General features: G+C 41.2%; 2 protein-coding genes and 1 non-coding gene across 9 annotated transcripts in view; 2 read left to right on the top strand and 1 right to left on the bottom strand.

Annotated features, from left to right (window-relative positions):
• ACSM3 (acyl-CoA synthetase medium chain family member 3) overlaps positions 1-17,950 on the top strand; it is a 48,702-nt gene that overhangs the window by 25,756 nt on the left and 4,996 nt on the right. For all 4 annotated transcript variants that reach the window (XM_074381970.1, XM_074381967.1, XM_074381968.1 and 1 more), the window contains exons 5-12: positions 2,348-2,491; positions 3,259-3,415; positions 3,996-4,075; positions 7,977-8,100; positions 9,395-9,475; positions 15,027-15,128; positions 16,446-16,573; positions 16,679-16,778. In XM_074381970.1, the coding sequence (XP_074238071.1) occupies positions 2,348-2,491; positions 3,259-3,415; positions 3,996-4,075; positions 7,977-8,100; positions 9,395-9,475; positions 15,027-15,128; positions 16,446-16,573; positions 16,679-16,778 (916 nt within the window). The remainder of the gene's footprint in view (positions 1-2,347; positions 2,492-3,258; positions 3,416-3,995; positions 4,076-7,976; positions 8,101-9,394; positions 9,476-15,026; positions 15,129-16,445; positions 16,574-16,678; positions 16,779-17,950) is intronic.
• The window catches only part of ERI2 (ERI1 exoribonuclease family member 2), a 30,555-nt gene continuing 13,967 nt past the window's right edge, over positions 1,363-17,950 (bottom strand). For all 4 annotated transcript variants that reach the window (XR_012512759.1, XR_012512760.1, XR_012512762.1 and 1 more), the window contains 2 exons: positions 13,718-13,792; positions 1,363-2,368 (listed from right to left, as the gene is read on the bottom strand). The gene's annotated coding sequence lies outside the window, so the exon portion shown is untranslated. The remainder of the gene's footprint in view (positions 2,369-13,717; positions 13,793-17,950) is intronic.
• On the top strand, positions 7,512-7,618 carry LOC120367537 (U6 spliceosomal RNA). Its single transcript, XR_005581904.1, has one exon. It is a non-coding gene; the product is annotated as a U6 spliceosomal RNA (small nuclear RNA).

The raw sequence follows: 17,950 nt of genomic DNA, 5'->3' as shown, positions 1-17,950 counted from the left end.
TCACAGCATCATAGAGCTGTTATGATCTCCCAGGGAAATTGATCACAGTCAGTCCTTCAGTGTTGGCTATGCCATTCCCTTGCTGACAGCCAACACTGGTATCAAGTTAAAATAAGAAAAATACTTAATGTTAATCAGTGAAATTATAAAACTGAATTTCACTGATGTTCTAGCCTAGCTTGTGGGGCTTCCATGGGTTACTTGGAACTCTTGCCAAGTACTGGTTATGACCTAGAATTGAGCTGGTAGCAAAGTCCTTCACTAGAATGAGCTTCCTACCTTTACTCAAGGATTTGGGAGCATGCTTGCAACTATAGACTTGTTCCTATAACATTTATAATTGCTAATATTGAGTTCTTGCCAAAGGCCAAGTACTGGTCTAATAAAAATAATGTTGTAATTGCAATCATAGCTTATATTGATATGGTTATGTACCAGAAACTATTTTAAGGACTTCAGATATATTACCTCATTAAAACGTCCCAGCAACCTAGATACTATAATTACACAGATAAATAAGGTCAAATGCTAGTACCTAGCAGAGCTAAGTTTCAAACCCAGGCAGTATGGTTGCTGAGCCTACATTCCTCACTTCTGTATGTACTGCTTCTAGTAAGAGATCAGTAAGATAACTCTGCCTCAGGTTTTCAGGGCAACTGTGTTGATAACAGAAGTGATAGGAACATGACTATAAATACTATTTTTAATTAATTCAGATAATTATGGAATCATAGACTGAACATTTGGTGTAGCTCTGCCAGGTTTTGAAAACAGCTTTTCAGCCGGGTACAGTGGCTGATGCTTGTAAATCACCACTTTAGGAGGCTGAGGTGGGATGATGGTTTGAGTCCAGGAGTTCAAGACCAGCCTGGAAAACAGAGTGAAACCTCCTCTCTACATAAATAAAAATAATTATATATAGTGAAGCCTGTTCTCTACATAAATAAAAATAATCAGCCAGGTGTAGTGATGCATGCCTGTAGTCCCAGCTACTCGGAAGGCTGAGGTAGATCGCTTAAAGCCAGGAGGTTGAGCCACTGCATGCCAGCCTGGGTGAGAGAGAGAGAGAGACAGAGAGAGAGAGAGAGAGAGAGAGAGAGAGAGAGAGGTTGCCTCAAAAAAAAAAAAAAACAAAAAAACAAAAAAAAACAAAGTAAGAGCTTTTCTATATTTCTTATGAATGGCCTGGTTGTTTCCACTCATTCTCATATACTTGATATGTATGCGTGCAGCTGCCCTAATGTGTGACTTGTATAGAAGTCTGATTATCCTTTGGAACTACAAGGTTTTCTTTCTCTTTAACTGGAATTCTTTCTTCCCTGGATGGATGCTTTAGATCCTGTTTAGCCTTATTGTTTACTATATCCAGAACTATGTAGACACTCTTGTGGGAAACAGAAAAACCACCCTTTCATAGTTGGCAGGTTTTTTTTTTTAGACAAAGTCTTGCTCTGTCGCCCAGGCTGGAGTGCAGTGGCTCAATCTTGGCTCACTGCAACCTCCGCCTCCTAGTTCAAGCGGTTCTCCTGCCTCAGCTTCCCAAGTAGCTGGGATTACAGGTGTGTGCCACTGTGCCTGGCGAATTTTTGTATTTTTAGTAGAAACAGGATTTCCCCATGTTGGCCAGGCTGGTCTTGAACTCCTGACCTCAGGTGATCCACCCACCTTGGCCTCCCAAAGTGCTGGGATTACAGGCGTGAGCCACTATACCTAGACTCAGCAAACATTTTCTGTAAAAGGGGCAGAGAATAAATACTTAAGGCCTTGCAGGCCATATTGTCAGTCTCATCACAGCTACTCAACTCTGCCATTGTAGTATGAAAGCAACCACACATAATACATCAATGAATGGGCAATAACATTTACAGAAACAAGAGGCAGGCCAGATTTTGAGTACAAGCTACAGTAGGCTGTAGTTTGTTGAGTCATCAGTCCCCATGACTTTTACTAATATGTATTGTATTAACATACCTATTTTTAAAAATCACATTTTAAAGCATCCACAGGGGAGGGGAGGGAGAAATTCTTCCTTATCCATGACTGCAAGATCACAGACTCCTCACTCTGCTGGAGGTATGATAAAAATGCTTCAATCCTTCCTTATCATAGAATAAATAGCTAGGAAAGCAGCTATTATAAATGGCCTTTTGAGGACAAAGTTTTGATTCTGGAAAGCACCTAAACGGAAGAGAAAGTGATGGCGTTTACCTTATAATTCAAGCTAAGCCACTGGCACCTGATTCGTGACATGAAGAGGTTCAAGGGGATAGCTTCTCAAATCTTTTTCAGTGGTAACCGTCTGTGAAGCTGTGTTTAACATGCAGTCATTATAGTTTTTCCCTTGCAGACATGCCAGTGACAGCCACATCTGTGTGAAGACAAAACACAATGAGATGATGGCCATTTTCTTTACTAGTGGAACAAGTGGATCTCCGAAAATGACTGGACACACCCACAGCAGTTTCGGTTTAGGATTATCTGTAAATGGACGGTATACTTCCACAGAAGTGCAGCTTTAAGTGTCAAAACTGCAAAAATGATGACTTACGTACTGGTCTTTTTTTGTCGGGGGAGGGTGGGGGACAGAGTTTTGCTCGTTTCCCAGGCTGGAGTGCAACGGCACAATCTCAGCTCACTGTAACATCTGCCTCCCAGGTTCAAGCAAGTCTCCTGCCTCAGCCTCCTAAATAGCTGGGATTACAGGCAGGTGCCACCATGACCAGCTAATTTTTTGTGTTTTTAGTAGAGATGGGGTTTCTCCATGTTGGTTAGTCTGGTCTTGAGCTTCCAACCTCAGGTGAGTTGCCCGCCTTGGCCTCCCAAAGTCCTAGGATTACAGGCATGAGCCTGCGCGCCTGGCCATGTACTGGTCCTTTTTTAAATTTTTTTAATTTTTATTTTTATTTATTTATTTTTTTTGAGGCGGAGTTTCACTCGTTACCCAGGCTGGAGTGCAATGGCACGATCTCGGCTCACTGCAACCTCCGCCTCCTGGGTTCAGGCAATTCTCCTGCCTCAGCCTCCTGAGTAGCTGGGATTACAGGCACGTGCCACCATGCCCAGCTAATTTTTTGTATTTTTAGTAGAGATGGGGTTTCACCATGTTGACCAGGATGGTCTCGATCTCTTGACCTCGTGATCCACCCGCCTTGGCCTCCCAAAGTGCTGGGATTACAGGCATGAGCCACCGTGCCCGGCCGTACTGGTCTTTTGTATTTGCTTTCCTATGTACATCAGGGATACTCTTTGTTTCCCCAGGTTCTGGCTAGATTTGACACCCTCAGACGTGATGTGGAATACCTCAGATACGGGCTGGGCAAAGTCTGCATGGAGTAGTGTTTTTTCTCCATGGATCCAGGGAGCATGTGTATTCGCACACTATTTACCCCGTTTTGAGCCAACTTCTATTTTGCAAGTAAGCCAGAGCACAAGGAGGTCAATATTTAGAAGTGCATTAAGCAGTATGGCTGACAGAACTGATGAATAAAGCAACTTTCAGAGATCAGAGTAGACAATATGATTTAAGATATGTCATATCCAGAAAGTCAATAAGCCTGAAAAGATGCAGTTGGCCCCCTCTATATCCACAGGTTGTGCATCCTCTGATTCTGCCAGCCACATAGTGAAAGTATTTGGCTTTCAAAAAACAAAAAACAAAATACAACAATTAAAAAAATACCAAAAAAAAAATACCATGTAATAAATATTTACATAGCATTTACATTGTTTTAGGCAGTATAAGTAATCTACAGATGATTTAAAGTATACGGGAGGATATACATAGGTTATATGCAAATACCACACCATTTTATATAAGGGACTTAAGCATTCCTGGAACCAATCTTGCAGACACTGAGGAATGACTCTACAAGAAAAAGTAAGAATGCATTTACATTAACATAAACAATGTTTAAATTGTGCTGTGCCAACCAAAGACATTTAAGCACTTACTAAAGTTGTAGCAAGACTAAGAGTTTGCTTTTTTTAAATTTCAGACACTCTCCAAGTACCCCATCACAGTCTTCTGTTCAGCACCAACTGCATACCGAATGCTTGTACAGAATGACATGACCAGGTAAGAAATGTTAGTAAATAGGCATTTAGTTGGGGGAGGGGCAAAGAGGAAGCTATAAAATCAAGGATCTGTCTGCCTGAAAACATAGCTCCAAGCCAGTAGACACAGGATTTAGCAATCTTTCCTCTTCCTTCTTCTCCTTCTTGCTTGCATTCTGTGAATGATAATTACTGTGTCCAGAATAGGCTCCCCTAAACAAGAAGAAAGTGAAGGTTCCACAACATCTATAGCTCTAAGCCCAGTGGTTATGGGTAAGAAGACGGTCAATCTTTTGAATGATGGCTTTCTCTGAGCTGAGAAAGTAGAGAACTTATTTCTGTTTGGAACCTTATCCCGGCAGATAGAAAAGATGATGCATATCTTTTATTCTATTGCTAATTCTATTTGAAAGGGTGCATTGGTAATCTGAAAAGCAAAACAACCACTGTTTTTCTCGTTTTTTTTTTTTTCTTTATTTCAGTAGGTTTTGGGGGAACAGGTGGTGTTTGGTTACATACATAAGTTCTTCAGTGGTGATTTCTGAGATCTGTTGCACCCATCACCCGAGCAGTGTACACTGTCCCATTGTGTAGTCTTTTATCCCTCACCCACCTCCTACCCTTTTCCCGGAGTCCCCAAAGTCCGTTTTATCATTCTTATGCCTTTGTATCCTCATAGCTCAGCTCCCAGGAGCCACTATTTTACTATATTCACAACACTCAATACTCCTGGTCCCCAGATATAAGGGATTTTTTTCACCCACATTGACTGATTCTCCAACATCAGCTGAGTGTCCTATGATTTAATTCAATCTGACATTATCTCCCTGAAGACAGCATCATATCCCACAGGTTAATAACTCAGTCCCACAAGACCAGGGATCCCCAAACTTTTTACACAGGCGGCCAGTTCACTGTCCCTCAGACCGCTGGAGGGCTGGACTATGCAAGGTGTGGCACCCTTCACTGCCAGCACTGCTGCCTCTACTATCCCAGACAGCGGTATACAGTGTCACAGGCCCAGCACCGCCTCCAGTGCTGCATACAGGGATGGCGGTGATCAGCCTGTGACACTGTGTATACAGCGTCCTGGACATCTGCAGCAGCGGTGGGCCTCTTCTGTGGGAAGCCCACTGCTGCATGTTTCCCCTATTATAAGACACCTCCTAAAAATAAGACAGCCCCCATCTTTTGGGGGTAAAATTAATATAAGACAGGGTCTTATAATAGGGAAAACATGGTGTGTAGTAATGTGCGGGGAGACTTTTGGGCAAAGGGAGGTTATAGGGGCCATTATGTTGTTGTACATTTGGGGGAGTATGGGGGCCATTGTACTGTGTAGTAACGGTTATAGTGCTTTGCCTTTCTTCCTACTTCTGCTGTTATTTCACATTGCTTCCGGTGATGTGGGGCACCCACAGCCGCAGACCAGATGTGCGTCAATGACGTGCTTCCGGAGCTGTGACGCATGTGTCCCACGTCACCGGAAGTAGTACTGTACATGAGCGATGCCGTGCTTTGCAGTGCCACCACATACAGTACTCCAGGAGCACAAGATGCAGATGCATCCTGTGCTCCTGGAGTACTGCACAAGACTTTCCCACTTCAAATGCTAATCACAAGTCCAGGCTGTCACCTCCGCATATGACCAAATGGCTATAAATCAAAGGTTCCCGTGACCCTTCCTTGGGTTCAGTAATTTGCTATGATGGCTCACAGAATGCAGGAAAACACTTACTTACATTTTCCAGCTTATTATAAGAGATATGATAAAGATTACAGATGAATAGCTATGCAGACAAAGAGGTACATAGGGTGAAATCCACAGGATCCCAAGTGCAGCAGCTTCCATCCCTGTGGAGTGGGGGTGCACTACCTTTCTAGCACATGGAGCTCTCCAAACCTCATACTTCAAGGATTTTTCTGTAGGCTCCATTATGTAGGCATGATTGATTATTAAGTCAATCTCCAGCACATCTCCTTTCCCTGAAGGATGGAAGTGGGGTTGAAAGTGTCAAGCTTCTATTCCTGGCTTGGTCTTTCTGGTGACCAACCCCCATACAGGAGCCCCATAAGAGTTGCCTCATGAGAACAAAAGACGTTTCTATCACCCAGGAAATTCCACGGAACTTAGGAGCTCTGTGTCAGGAACTGGAGTCAAAGACAAAATATGAGAACAAAAGCTACTCCTAGCATACCCCTTGCTTGGGAAATTATAAAGGTTTTAGAAGCTCTGGGCCAAGAACCCAGGATGAAGACCCAATACAGGTTAAGTATCCCTTATCCAAAATGCTTGAGACCAGAAGTCTTTCAGATTTCAGATTATTTTAGATTTTGGAGTCTTTGCATTATACTGGTTGGGCTGCTCTAGTCCAAAAATATAAAACCTAAAATCCTCCAATGAGCATTTCTTTGGAGCATCATGTTGGTGCTGAAAAAGTTTCAGATTTTGGAGCACTTTGGATTTTGGATTTCCAGATTAAGGATACTCAACCTCTACATATTTCCTGTTATATCACATATCACACATAAATATATTTAAATTGATGTTATTTAATTTTTGAATAGGAAATAATTCACTATTCACCAGTTGAAAAAAAATTCAACAGGTATATAAAAATACATAGTGAAAAGTCTTGCTTCAAACCTTGTCCCCAGTCACCCAGTCCTCTTCCATGGAGGCAATCTGAGTTTCCAGTTTCTTGTCGATTCTCCCTGAAAATACACTAATATGCATGTGTTCTCCCCTTCTCTATTTTTTTTTTTTTTTTTAGACGGAGTCTTGCTCTGTTGCCCAGGCTGAAGTACAGTGGCACCAACTTGGCTCACTGCAACCTCTGCCTCGTGTTCAAGTGATTTTCCTGCCTCAGCCTCCTGAGCATATAGTATTACAGGTGTGCACCACCATGCCCAGCTACTTTTTGTATTTTTCGTAGAGATGGGGTTTTGCCATGCTGGCCAGGCTGGTCTTGAATTCCTGACCTCAGGTGATCCGCCCACCTCGGCCTCCCAAAATGCTGAAATTACAGGTGTGAGCCACTGTACCCAGCCTCTGTTTCTCTATTATAAACATAAATGACATCAAAAGATTCACACAGTTCTGCACCTTGCTTTTTTTCCCTAACAACATATTCTGGCACTGTGCTGTGCAATATGGTAGCCACTAACCACAGCTAGTTATTTAAATATAAATATTAATTAAATAAAAATTCAATTTCTCAGTTATACTAGCCATATTTCAAGTGTTCAACACTCATGTAGGGCTAGCATATACTGTAGCGGGTAGAGCAGACTACAGAGTACTTCTGTCATGACAGAAAGTTCTGTTGGACAGCACTGTCCAAGAGCTTCCTTATTCTTTTTCATAGCTGTATAGTATTCCATTGTATAAATATCTGACAATCGGTTTAACCAGACAAGTGGTAAACTTTTCATTGCTGATTTAAAGTGTTTTTATGGTGCTCACTTCAGCAGCACATACACTAAAATTGGAATGATACAGAGCAGATTAGCATGGCCCCTGCTCAAGGATGACATGCAAATTTGTGAAGCACTCCATGAAAACATAAAACATAAAATAAAATAAAATATTATTATGGGGTACCTTTCATAAGACTAGAATGACTTTCTTTGTAATAAATTATCTCCCCTGCCAAAAAAGGGGGAAGAAAAACTAGTATTTGAGGTGTTCTAATATCATTCTATGATATTAGAATGATTTATCTTTTTAATATAATTTTTATTTTTAATATTTGTGATTATATAATAGATGTATATATGGGGTAAAGTGGTTTATTTTGTGCTAGGGAGAGGAATTAAGAAGCAACTAAAACATTTTATATTGAAGTTCATAAGAAATAATCCTTAATTTTCACTTCTCTCCATTTTTCCTCCTAAATCTAACTTACCTGTTTTCTGAGAAGCTATAAGTTTGAAAGCTTAAAGCACTGTGTGAGTGCTGGGGAACCAATTACTACTGATGTGACTGAACAATGGAGAAACAAGACGGGCCTGGATATTTATGAAGGATATGGACAGACTGAAACGGTATCTGACCTCACTGAAAAGACATAGCTAGACTCCATTTAGTCAGATGAATAAAAACCAAAGTGTCCACTGTATCCTTATGATTATTTGAGGGATAGGAGTGGAGTGGTTAGAAAATGTTTAAAAACTATTGCTTGCAAGAACCCAGTTGCAAAAAAGCTCTGTTAACAGATAGTTGCTTAAATAGCCATTCATTGACAAACACCACTGCTAATGGATCAGAGTGAGGGAACTACAATTTTTTTTTTTTTAAAATGAAATAATACTGGCTTGGCCAGGTACAGTGGCTCATGCCTGTAATCCCAGCACTTTGGGAGGCCCAGGTGGGTGGATCATGAGGTCAGGAGATCGAAACCATCCTGGCCAACATGGTGAAACCCCGTCTCAACTAAAAATACAAAAATTAGCTGGGCATGGTGGTGCATGCCTGTAATTCCAGCTACTTAGGAGGCTAAGGCAGGAGAGTCACTTGAACCTGGGAGGCAGAGGTTAGAATGAGCCGAGATCATACCACTGCACTCCAGCCTGAGTGACAGGGCAAGACTGCATCTCAAAAAAAAAAAAAAAAAGAGGTAATACTGGATCTACTTAAAGAAAGAATTTGTCCCAGTATGATAGGGAAATATATTATTTAGGGCTGCCTCAAAATGGAAAATGCTGAGCTCCTTGCTACCTAAAATATTAAGTTTGCTGGATAACTCCTTAGCAACCATACTCTAAAAAGGAATTTTTAAAGAGCTCATAGAAGTAAAGAATAAGAAATTCTAGAGGAAATGAATGAAATAAGAACAAAAATGAAATAAGAATAAAGAATAAAATAAGAAAAATGAACAAAAGTGGTTATTCTGTAGAAGAAGGAGGAATAAGATAAAACAGATAAGGGAAAGGTCAAAAAAAAACTTTTCACAATGTGGGTCTTTATAATGATTCAATTTATGAACCATGAGAAGGTATCACATGGTCAAAAATGAAAATATCAAAAATAAAATAAAAACAAATAATTGAAAATTAAATAGAATAGCATAACAAGTATCATGCTAATACAAGTGCAAAGGTTAATATCCTCATGTTTTATAAATATAGATATATTAGCAATTATTGTTGTAACTATATTATATATATGTATGTATTTGTATGTTGTTTATCACTACATTCCATAAGAGTATAGCATTTATTTTGAGCCTAGTTCATAGCTAAGTTTTCAATAAATAATTTGTTAAATGCATGGTAGATGAATAAATTTTAAGTTACTTATAATGTTATCTTACTTTTTCCTCTTCTTTTTCTTAACTAGGTGCTAATCTGTGGAAATTTTAAGGGAATGAAAATTAAACCTGGCTCAATGGGAAAACCTTCTCCTGCTTTTGATGTTAAGGTTTGCACATCCTGTTCCAGGAGAATGTTTAACAACTCAATCTGTACACTGCCTACCACTCGCCCCCATATAAACTCTTTTTGTTTTGGTGATGATTCCATTTTACTTCTATGATACCTTATTATTATTTTTTTTTTTTGAGATGGAGTTTCGCTCTTGTTACCCAGGCTGGAGTGCAATGGCGCGATCTCGGCTCACCGCAACCTCCGCCTCCTGGGTTCAGGCAATTCTCCTGCCTCAGCCTCCTGAGTAGCTGGGATTACAGGCACGTGCCACCATGCCCAGCTAATTTTTTATATTTTTAGTAGAGACGGGGTTTCACCATGTTGACCAGGATAGTCTCGATCTCTTGATCTCGTGATCCACCCGCCTCGGCCTCCCAAAGTGCTGGGATTACAGGCTTGAGCCACTGTGCCCGGCCTATGATACCTTAATTTTTATAAAAATATGAAAATGAGGCCAGGCGCGGTGGCTCAAGCCTGTAATCCCAGCACTTTGGGAGGCCGAGGCGGGTGGATCACGAGGTCGAGAGATCGAGACCATCCTGGTCAACATGGTGAAACCCCGTCTCTACTAAAAATATAAAAAATTAGCTGGGCATGGTGGCACGTGCCTGTAATCCCAGCTACTCAGGAGGCTGAGGCAGGAGAATTGCCTGAACCCAGGAGGCGGAGGTTGCGGTGAGCCGAGATCGCGCCATTGCACTCCAGCCTGGGTAACAAGAGCGAAACTCCGTCTCAAAAAAAAAAATATATGAAAATGAGTTAGAAATGTTAGCTAATTGGTCTTATTATTTTGCAAATACCTATATTGTACCATACAGTCCTAAGCATTTAATAAATGGTAACCCATTAGGCTGGGTACAGTGGCTCACGCCTGTAATCCCAGCACTTTGAGAGGCTGAGGCAGGAGCATCACTTGAGCCTGGGAGTTCAAGACCAGCCTGGGCAAGTTGTGGGACTGTCTCTACAAGAAAAAAAAAAAAAAAAAAAAAAAAAAAAACTAGCCAGGTATGGTGGTACATGCTTGTGGTCCCAGTTATTCAGGAAGCTATGTTGGGAGGATTGCTTAAGCCTGGAAGTTTGGGGCTGCAGTGAGCCATGATCACACTGCTTCACTCCAGCCTGGGCCACAGAGCAAGACCCTGTCTCTAAATAAATAAATATTAACCCATTGAATTTCCAGAAAAACCCCTATGAGAAGCGTACTAATATTAGAACCATCTTACAAACGAGGCACAAAGAGGTAAAAGAATTCACCAGAGGTCACACAGCTAATAGCTGCTAGAGTTGGGATTCAATCCCCAGCAGTCTAGCTCCAATATCTGCACTCAACCACAATACAACACTGTCCCCCCAAGTGAGAGAGGTCAAGACCTTCTGGGAGGTCAACCAGGCCCAAAAAGCTTCAGTATACAGTGGCTTCAGCACTTTCCCGCTCTGCTCCCAGGCCTGCCTGGCCATTTCCGGGCTCTTAGTATACATTGCCACTACTACCACCCGATGCCTAGGGGGTAGGCCACTTCCCCATCAGCACACTTTGTATAGGGTTAAAATTGTTCTCTGATCAACCCAGCATCAAAGCTGGGTGTAGCCAAAGAAACTTACACTAACATAGACACTCCTCAACTGATGATGGGGTTATGTCCCAAAATAAAGTCATCGTAAGTTAAAAACATCCTATGTCACAAATGCATGGCTGACTGGGAGTTGTGACTCACTGTTGCTGCCCATCATCTAGAGAGAAGGACAGTTTCAACTGAATGGTTATCTCTTTAACACCACTGTAAAGTTGGGAAATAGCTCAAACCATCTTTTTTTTTTTTTTTTTTTTTTGAGACAGAGTCTTGCTCTGTCACCCAGGCTGGAGTGCAGTGGTGTAATCTTGGCTCACTGCAACCTCCACCTCCCGGGTTAAAGCGATTCTCCTGCCTCAGCCTCCCGAGTAGCTGGGATTACAGGCATGTGCCACCACGCCCAGCTAAAGTTCAAACCATCTTAATTCAGAGACCCATCTGTACGTTAAGAGAAAGCAAAAGTAGCAAAAATATGGATAAATTAACAGAGTAGAGCTCTTAGATAAATGTTTCCTAAGCTTATTTCATTATAAACATCATATGGATATTTGTTAAAAATACTAATTCTCAGGCTCCTGGAGAGATTGATTCAATAGATTTGGAGTGGGATTCTGAAAGCTGAAATCTCGTAATTTTAACAAGCACCTCCAGGTAGTTTTTAGGATCAAGTAAGTTTCTGAGAGTTTAGACGAGCTTGATTGTTGTTGTAACTGTTTATAGAATAAACCAGATCCTGGGTCCTTTCTCTCACTCTAACCTTGCTATGGGAAGCTTGTCTCAAGATAGGATAGCCTAGTGGTTCAACTATATCTCTGCTATTCACTAGCTGAGTGTCTGTGAGTGAGCCGTTAAAGCTCTCTAAGCTCCAGTTTCCTGATTTGTAAAGTTGGGACTAGGGCAGGCGTCCCCAAACTTTTTACACAGAGGGCCAGTTCACTGTCCCTCAGACCGTTGGAGGGCCGCCACATACTGTGCTCCTCTCACTGACCACCAATGAAAGAGGTGCCCCTTCCTGAAGTGCAGGGTGGGGGGTGCAGATAAATGGCCTCAGGGGGCCACATGCAGCCCACGGGTGGTAGTTTGGGGACACCTGGACTAGGGTGACCAACCTGTCTGTCTGCCTGGGAGTAATCTGGTTTTAGTACTTAAGGCAATATATCATGAAGAACTCACCCACCCCTCACCACTTCAGTCCCCAGATGGTTGGTAATCTGAATAATAATAGAACTGAGTTCATAGGCTTCTTGTGGTGATTAAATGAGATAATATGTTTAAAGAGCATATCAGAGTGCTTAGCACATAATAAAGGTCCAAAAAATGGGTGCCGTTATTTACCTCTCCCTCACATTCCTCTTTGAAAAACTTCTGTAAGAAAAAATGGTAGGAGAGCCGTAGTTGCATTCCATAAACAGGCTTAACAATAGTTTGTTAAACAGGCTACTTTAGGTTGAAGAAAGAAATATTGATAATTAAGCACGCTCATGTCTGTATTACAGGGAAGTTGATATGTAACACAGCTATGTTCTTTTTCTTCCTCCCTTAATGGCAATTCCCAACATGCATGGCTATCAGGGCCTTACAGGCACAGCTGTACTCACAGTGATTCCAACTGCAAGGTACCCTGACCTGTTCCCCATTAATTTGAGCCCAGCGGTTTTCTCGAGCAGCTACCTTTGAATGCAAATATGATGAGGCTGAGACGAAAACAGTATTCCGCCTGCATCCTCAACCATTTTTAACTCTTTTCCAAGGGCTTATTATTACTGGGCTTCTTGTTCCTCAGCTAAGAGCATCTGCAGTAACATTCTGGCATCTGGGGATATGTTCCAACCAGGTTAATATCAGATGTCTACAACTTCGAAGCCCAAACTTTATAATCTTTTTTGTTTGCTTTTAAATTTAAATACTCATAATTTTCATGTTTAAACATTTTAACACCCTTTGAACAATGAGGAACATGATTCTCCCCAAAGACAGAAGATTTTATCTATATTCCCATCTATTAAAATCTGTGATAAATAACTGGAACTTTTAAAATACTTCCTTTCCATCAATAATTCCTTCATATCTGGAACCACATATTTCTTTAGATAACTGGGTGGGAATTTATATTTTTTTTATTTGCAAGAGCTTAAAGGGAAGTTTTTACTCTTAGAATTCCTTTCCCATTGAAGTTTCTCATTCAGCACATAAGCCCCTTTCCTTTTGGAAAGTACTAGATAAGTATTATACTTATTCTCCATGCAGGCCACACCTCAGATAAAAAAGCAGAACTTTGATACTTAGAAACAGCTAAAAGTCATTTAGAGCAAAATCTGGTATAAAATCAGCAATCAACTTGAGAAATGCTAATCTGATTTTTTAAAAATTGGATTAAACTCCTTAGAGGCATTGCACAGAGGAGTGTAATGATTAAAAGCATGTGACCTAGAGTGTGAGTGCTGAGATTTGGATTCCAGCTCAGTCATGCATAAAACTCGCTATACCTCAGTTACTTCATGTGTAAAATGGGCATAAAAGTTCTAACCATATAGGGCTATAGTACTTAAAGCTTTAGCATTTAATACATAGCATGCAGTAAGTACTTAAATGCTAGCTACTATTAGGTACTTCAAGAAATGATGAAGATTGGAGAGAGGGAAAGAGCAAGGCTGTGGCTTACTCACCATTGTTAACAAGAGAACATTCCCCTTTTCCTGTTTAGATTGGGCTTCTGATGTAAGGTTCTGTAAGTTCCACAGCTAAACAAAGTTTGAAAACCAATAATGAAGTTATTTATTTATTGAGAGCAAAAGATAACCAAGAGCTATTGCTAAATGATAAAAGCAGGTTGGCAAACTTGCATATTATAAAGCAATCCTATTTTTCTTTTTCTTTTTTTTTTTTTTTTGAGACGGAGTTTCAGTTGTTGCCCAGGCTGGGATAGAATGGTGTGATCTTGGCTCACTGCAACCTCCTCCTCCCGGATTCAAGTGATTCTCCTGCCTCAACCTCCCAAGTAGCTGGGATTATAGGCGCCCACCACCACACCTGGCTAATTTTTGTATTTTTAGTAGAAATGGGATTTCACCATGTTAGCCAGGCTGGTCTTGAACTCCTGACCTCAGGTGATCTGCCTACCTCAGCCTACCAAAGTGCTGAGATTACAAGCATGAGCCACTGTGCCCGGCCAGCAATCCTATTTTTCTATTTGTTTATATTATCTCAAAGGATATTACCAAAATGTGATTATTCCTGGATGGTAACATTTAAAAATTTTTTTATCCTTCTTTCACATTTTGGTAACCTGTACTTAATATTTTATGCAATAAGAATTTAAATAAATATATTTATCTTAGGAATTTAAAGTATATTTAAAATTTTGGGGGAGCCAGGTACAGTGGCTTATGCCTGTAATCCCAGTACTTTGGGAGGCCAACGCTGGAGGATCACTTGAAGCCAGGAACCAGCCTGGGCAACATAATGAGGCCCTTGTCTCTAAAAAAAATCAAAATAAACATTAGCTGAGCATAATGGCATGTGTTTGTAGCTTCAGCTGCTTGGGAAGCTGAGGTGGGAGGATTCCTTGAGGCCAGGAGTTCAACACTGCAGTGATCTATGAGCTACGATTACACCACTGCACTCTAGCCTTGGTGACAAAGTAAGACCTTGTCTCACACAAAAAATTTTTTAAGTCTTCATTTTTAAATGGCAAAAAACAAAACATGCAAAGTTAATATTTAAGCCAGGCATCCCCAAACTTTTTACACAGGGGGCCAGTTCACTGTCCCTTAGACCGTTGGAGGGCCGCCACATACTGTGCTCCTCTCACTGACCACCAATGAAAGCGGTGCCCCTTCCTGAAGTGCGGCGGGGTGCCGGATAAATGGCCTCAGGGGGCCGCATGCGGCCTGCGGGCCGTAGTTTGGGGACACCTGATTTAAGCTGTGACATTAAACAAAAATTTCCTAAATAAATTGTGCTATTTTATCCTAGATTGTAGATGGAAATGGCAATGTTCTACCTCCTGGACAAGAAGGGGATATTGGCATTCAAGTTCTACCTAACCGACCATTTGGCCTTTTTACTCATTATGTAGTAAGTGACTTCGTAAATAATCTCTTATTTTCTATGTATTTCTCAAGTTCTTGGTAACTATCCTGGTTAGCCACAAAATGTACCTAGGATGGATACTTGGCTCTTTCTCGAAAGATTGCTTGTCCTGAATTGTAATCCGAAAGACAAGAAATTGAAGAAATACCCAAATTCCTGCTGAAGAAAAAAAAAAACAGCTTGTACCCTGAGGCTAGATCACTGTTTCAGGTCCATGAAGGCAAAAGGAAGGGACCCTAGAAAGAAAAAAGCCTCTTAACATCCCCGGAGCCTCTCAATTATCAAACAAAACCTACTCATTTTCCAGAAATCCAATTAGTGCTCTCTCTTCTTGGGAAGAGTGAGAGGGACAGGGGATGAAAGGGTGGTGGGATTAAGCAAATGACTTTCACTAGAGGGGTTCCAACCTCCTTATTGTTTGCAAGAGTATTTTCATCTCTAATCACAGTACACAAATTAGAGCAAAGTCTGTATCATATAAAGTCCAGATGCTACTTGTCAGTGTATTTTATATAATGTAACAGTATCTTGTTCATTTCTTTTATGTCAAATTTGCAGAACCACTTTTGTTATTGTGTAAAACAAAACAAAACACAAAACCAAAAACAAACCTTTGCTCTTTGAGTTACTATGTGTCAGTGCTTTTTTTTTTTTAACTCCGGGTATTTACATCTCTCTTTTCCCACCAGCATTATATATTAATCAGTTAGCAAAAGACTTACTTTAGTTTACTTCTCTGAGCTCCGAGCTCCTGCAATATTTATCTATCTAAGAAAATTCTTAAGATGGAAACATGCCTATAATTATATGTAGTTTAAATTTCTTCTCTCGGGCTAGCTCCATGCTGGAATTTCATCCTTATTTTCACACTCTGGCTCTTCCTAACTCTAATGCTTCTCAAAGGAGCCAAACTTTTCTGCTTTCTTGAACATTCAAAAATCCAACTGAGGGCTGGTCACAATGGCTTATGCCTATAATCTCAGCACTTTGTGAGGCCGAGGTGGGCAGATCACTTGAGGTAAGGAGTTGACACCAGCCTGGCCAATATGGCAAAATCCCATCTCTACCAAAAAATACAAAAATTAGCTGAGTGTGGTGGTGCAAGCCTGTAGTCACAGCTACTTGCGAGGCTGAGACGGGAGAATTGCTTGAACCTGGGAAGCAGTGAGCCAAGATTGTGCTACTGCACTCCAGCCTGGGTGATGGAGTGAGATTCTGTCTCGAAAAAAAATAAATAAATAAAAGCCAATTGACCAGAAGGGTTAGATTCACCACATTAACAAAATCCTATTTGTTTTGCAGGATAATCCTTCCAAAACAGCTTCAACTCTACGAGGCAATTTCTATATTACTGGGGACAAAGGGTATATGGATGAAGACGGATATTTCTGGTTTGTTGCAAGATCAGATGATATCATATTATCCTCTGGGTAATTTTCTTTTCCATATGTGCATATGTCTGTGTTAACTGATCATCGGGTTCCAGAGTGAACCTGCCACTCACCTATATGTATTCATCCTATATGCTTTTCTAGTTATCGAATTGGACCATTTGAGGTAGAAAGTGCCCTGAATGAACACCCTTCAGTTGCAGAGTCAGCTGTTGTCAGCAGCCCAGACCCCATCAGAGGAGAGGTAAAAGAACTGATTCATCTCAACTTTATAATTTGTTGGCAGTTTAACACAAACTTACAAACCGTAGCTTAGTGAAACAGAATAAACCAAATGATTCATTCACTAAATATGCAAGTCAGATAGAAATGTGCTAGTCAGAAAGAACTGCTACAAAATAAGATTGAATTATGAGTTGTAGCTCTGATCCTAACCAAAACCAAAAAATAATAATAAGACTGAAAATGTGTACTAGAAAGAACTTAAATTCTTTCCATGGTGGACTAGGGCAAAGATGGTGTGAATGTCAGTAACCCAGGCTCACATGAGGATGGGGTGACAGAAGTCAGCTGGATAGTTTCAAGTTGTTACTCAGAAGGTCTGGAAACCAACAAGGTCCCTGGTGTAGTGGAGAATGGGCATCACATATCAGGAGTGAGAACAAGGTCAGAGGCTAGAACTGAGGTAACCATAAGCAGGGTGGGTAGGTAAATAAGCAGAGGTTTCAAGAAATAAGCTCTGAAGGCCGGGCGCGGTGGCTCAAGCCTGTAATCCCAGCACTTTGGGAGGCCGAGACTGGTGGATCACGAGGTCAAGAGATCGAGACCATCCTGGTCAACATGGTGAAACCCCGTCTCTACTAAAAATACTAAAAATTAGCTAGGCATGGTGGCGTGTGCCTGTAATCCCAGCTACTGAGGAGGCTGAGGCAGGAGAATTGCCTGAACCCAGGAGGCGGAGGTTGCGGTGAGCCGAGATCGCGCCATTGCACTCCAGCCTGGGCAACAAGAGCGAAACTCCGTCTCAAAAAAAAAAAAAAAAAAAAGAAATAAACTCTGAATAATACAGCAGTCCTGAAAGCCCATTCCTATTGGGGCTGACCACACAGTATTTTGGCTTAAAGGTACCATGCCAGGCAGCCTCCTGTTTTGCCTTTGTGTCTACAGCATGTCCCAAGGGGTTCTCTAGATGAGTTACAAGTTCTCACCATATTTCTTCAATCTGTATCCCTTCTAACACTGAACCCAAGTTTTTTTTTGTTTTTTGTTTTTTGTTTTTTGTTTTTTTTATGAGAGGGCGTTTTGCTCTTGTTACCCAGGCTGGAGTGCAATGGCGCGATCTCGGCTCACCGCAACCTCCGCCTCCTGGGTTCAGGCAATTCTCCTGCCTCAGCCTCCTGAGTAGCTGGGATTACA

The sequence above is a fragment of the Saimiri boliviensis genome, chromosome 12 (assembly GCF_048565385.1).
Source record: "Saimiri boliviensis isolate mSaiBol1 chromosome 12, mSaiBol1.pri, whole genome shotgun sequence".
Classification (NCBI taxonomy): Eukaryota; Metazoa; Chordata; class Mammalia; order Primates; family Cebidae; genus Saimiri; species Saimiri boliviensis.
The sequence above is the reverse complement of the archived record's forward strand: the minus strand, read 5'-3'. Positions and strand labels throughout refer to the sequence as shown.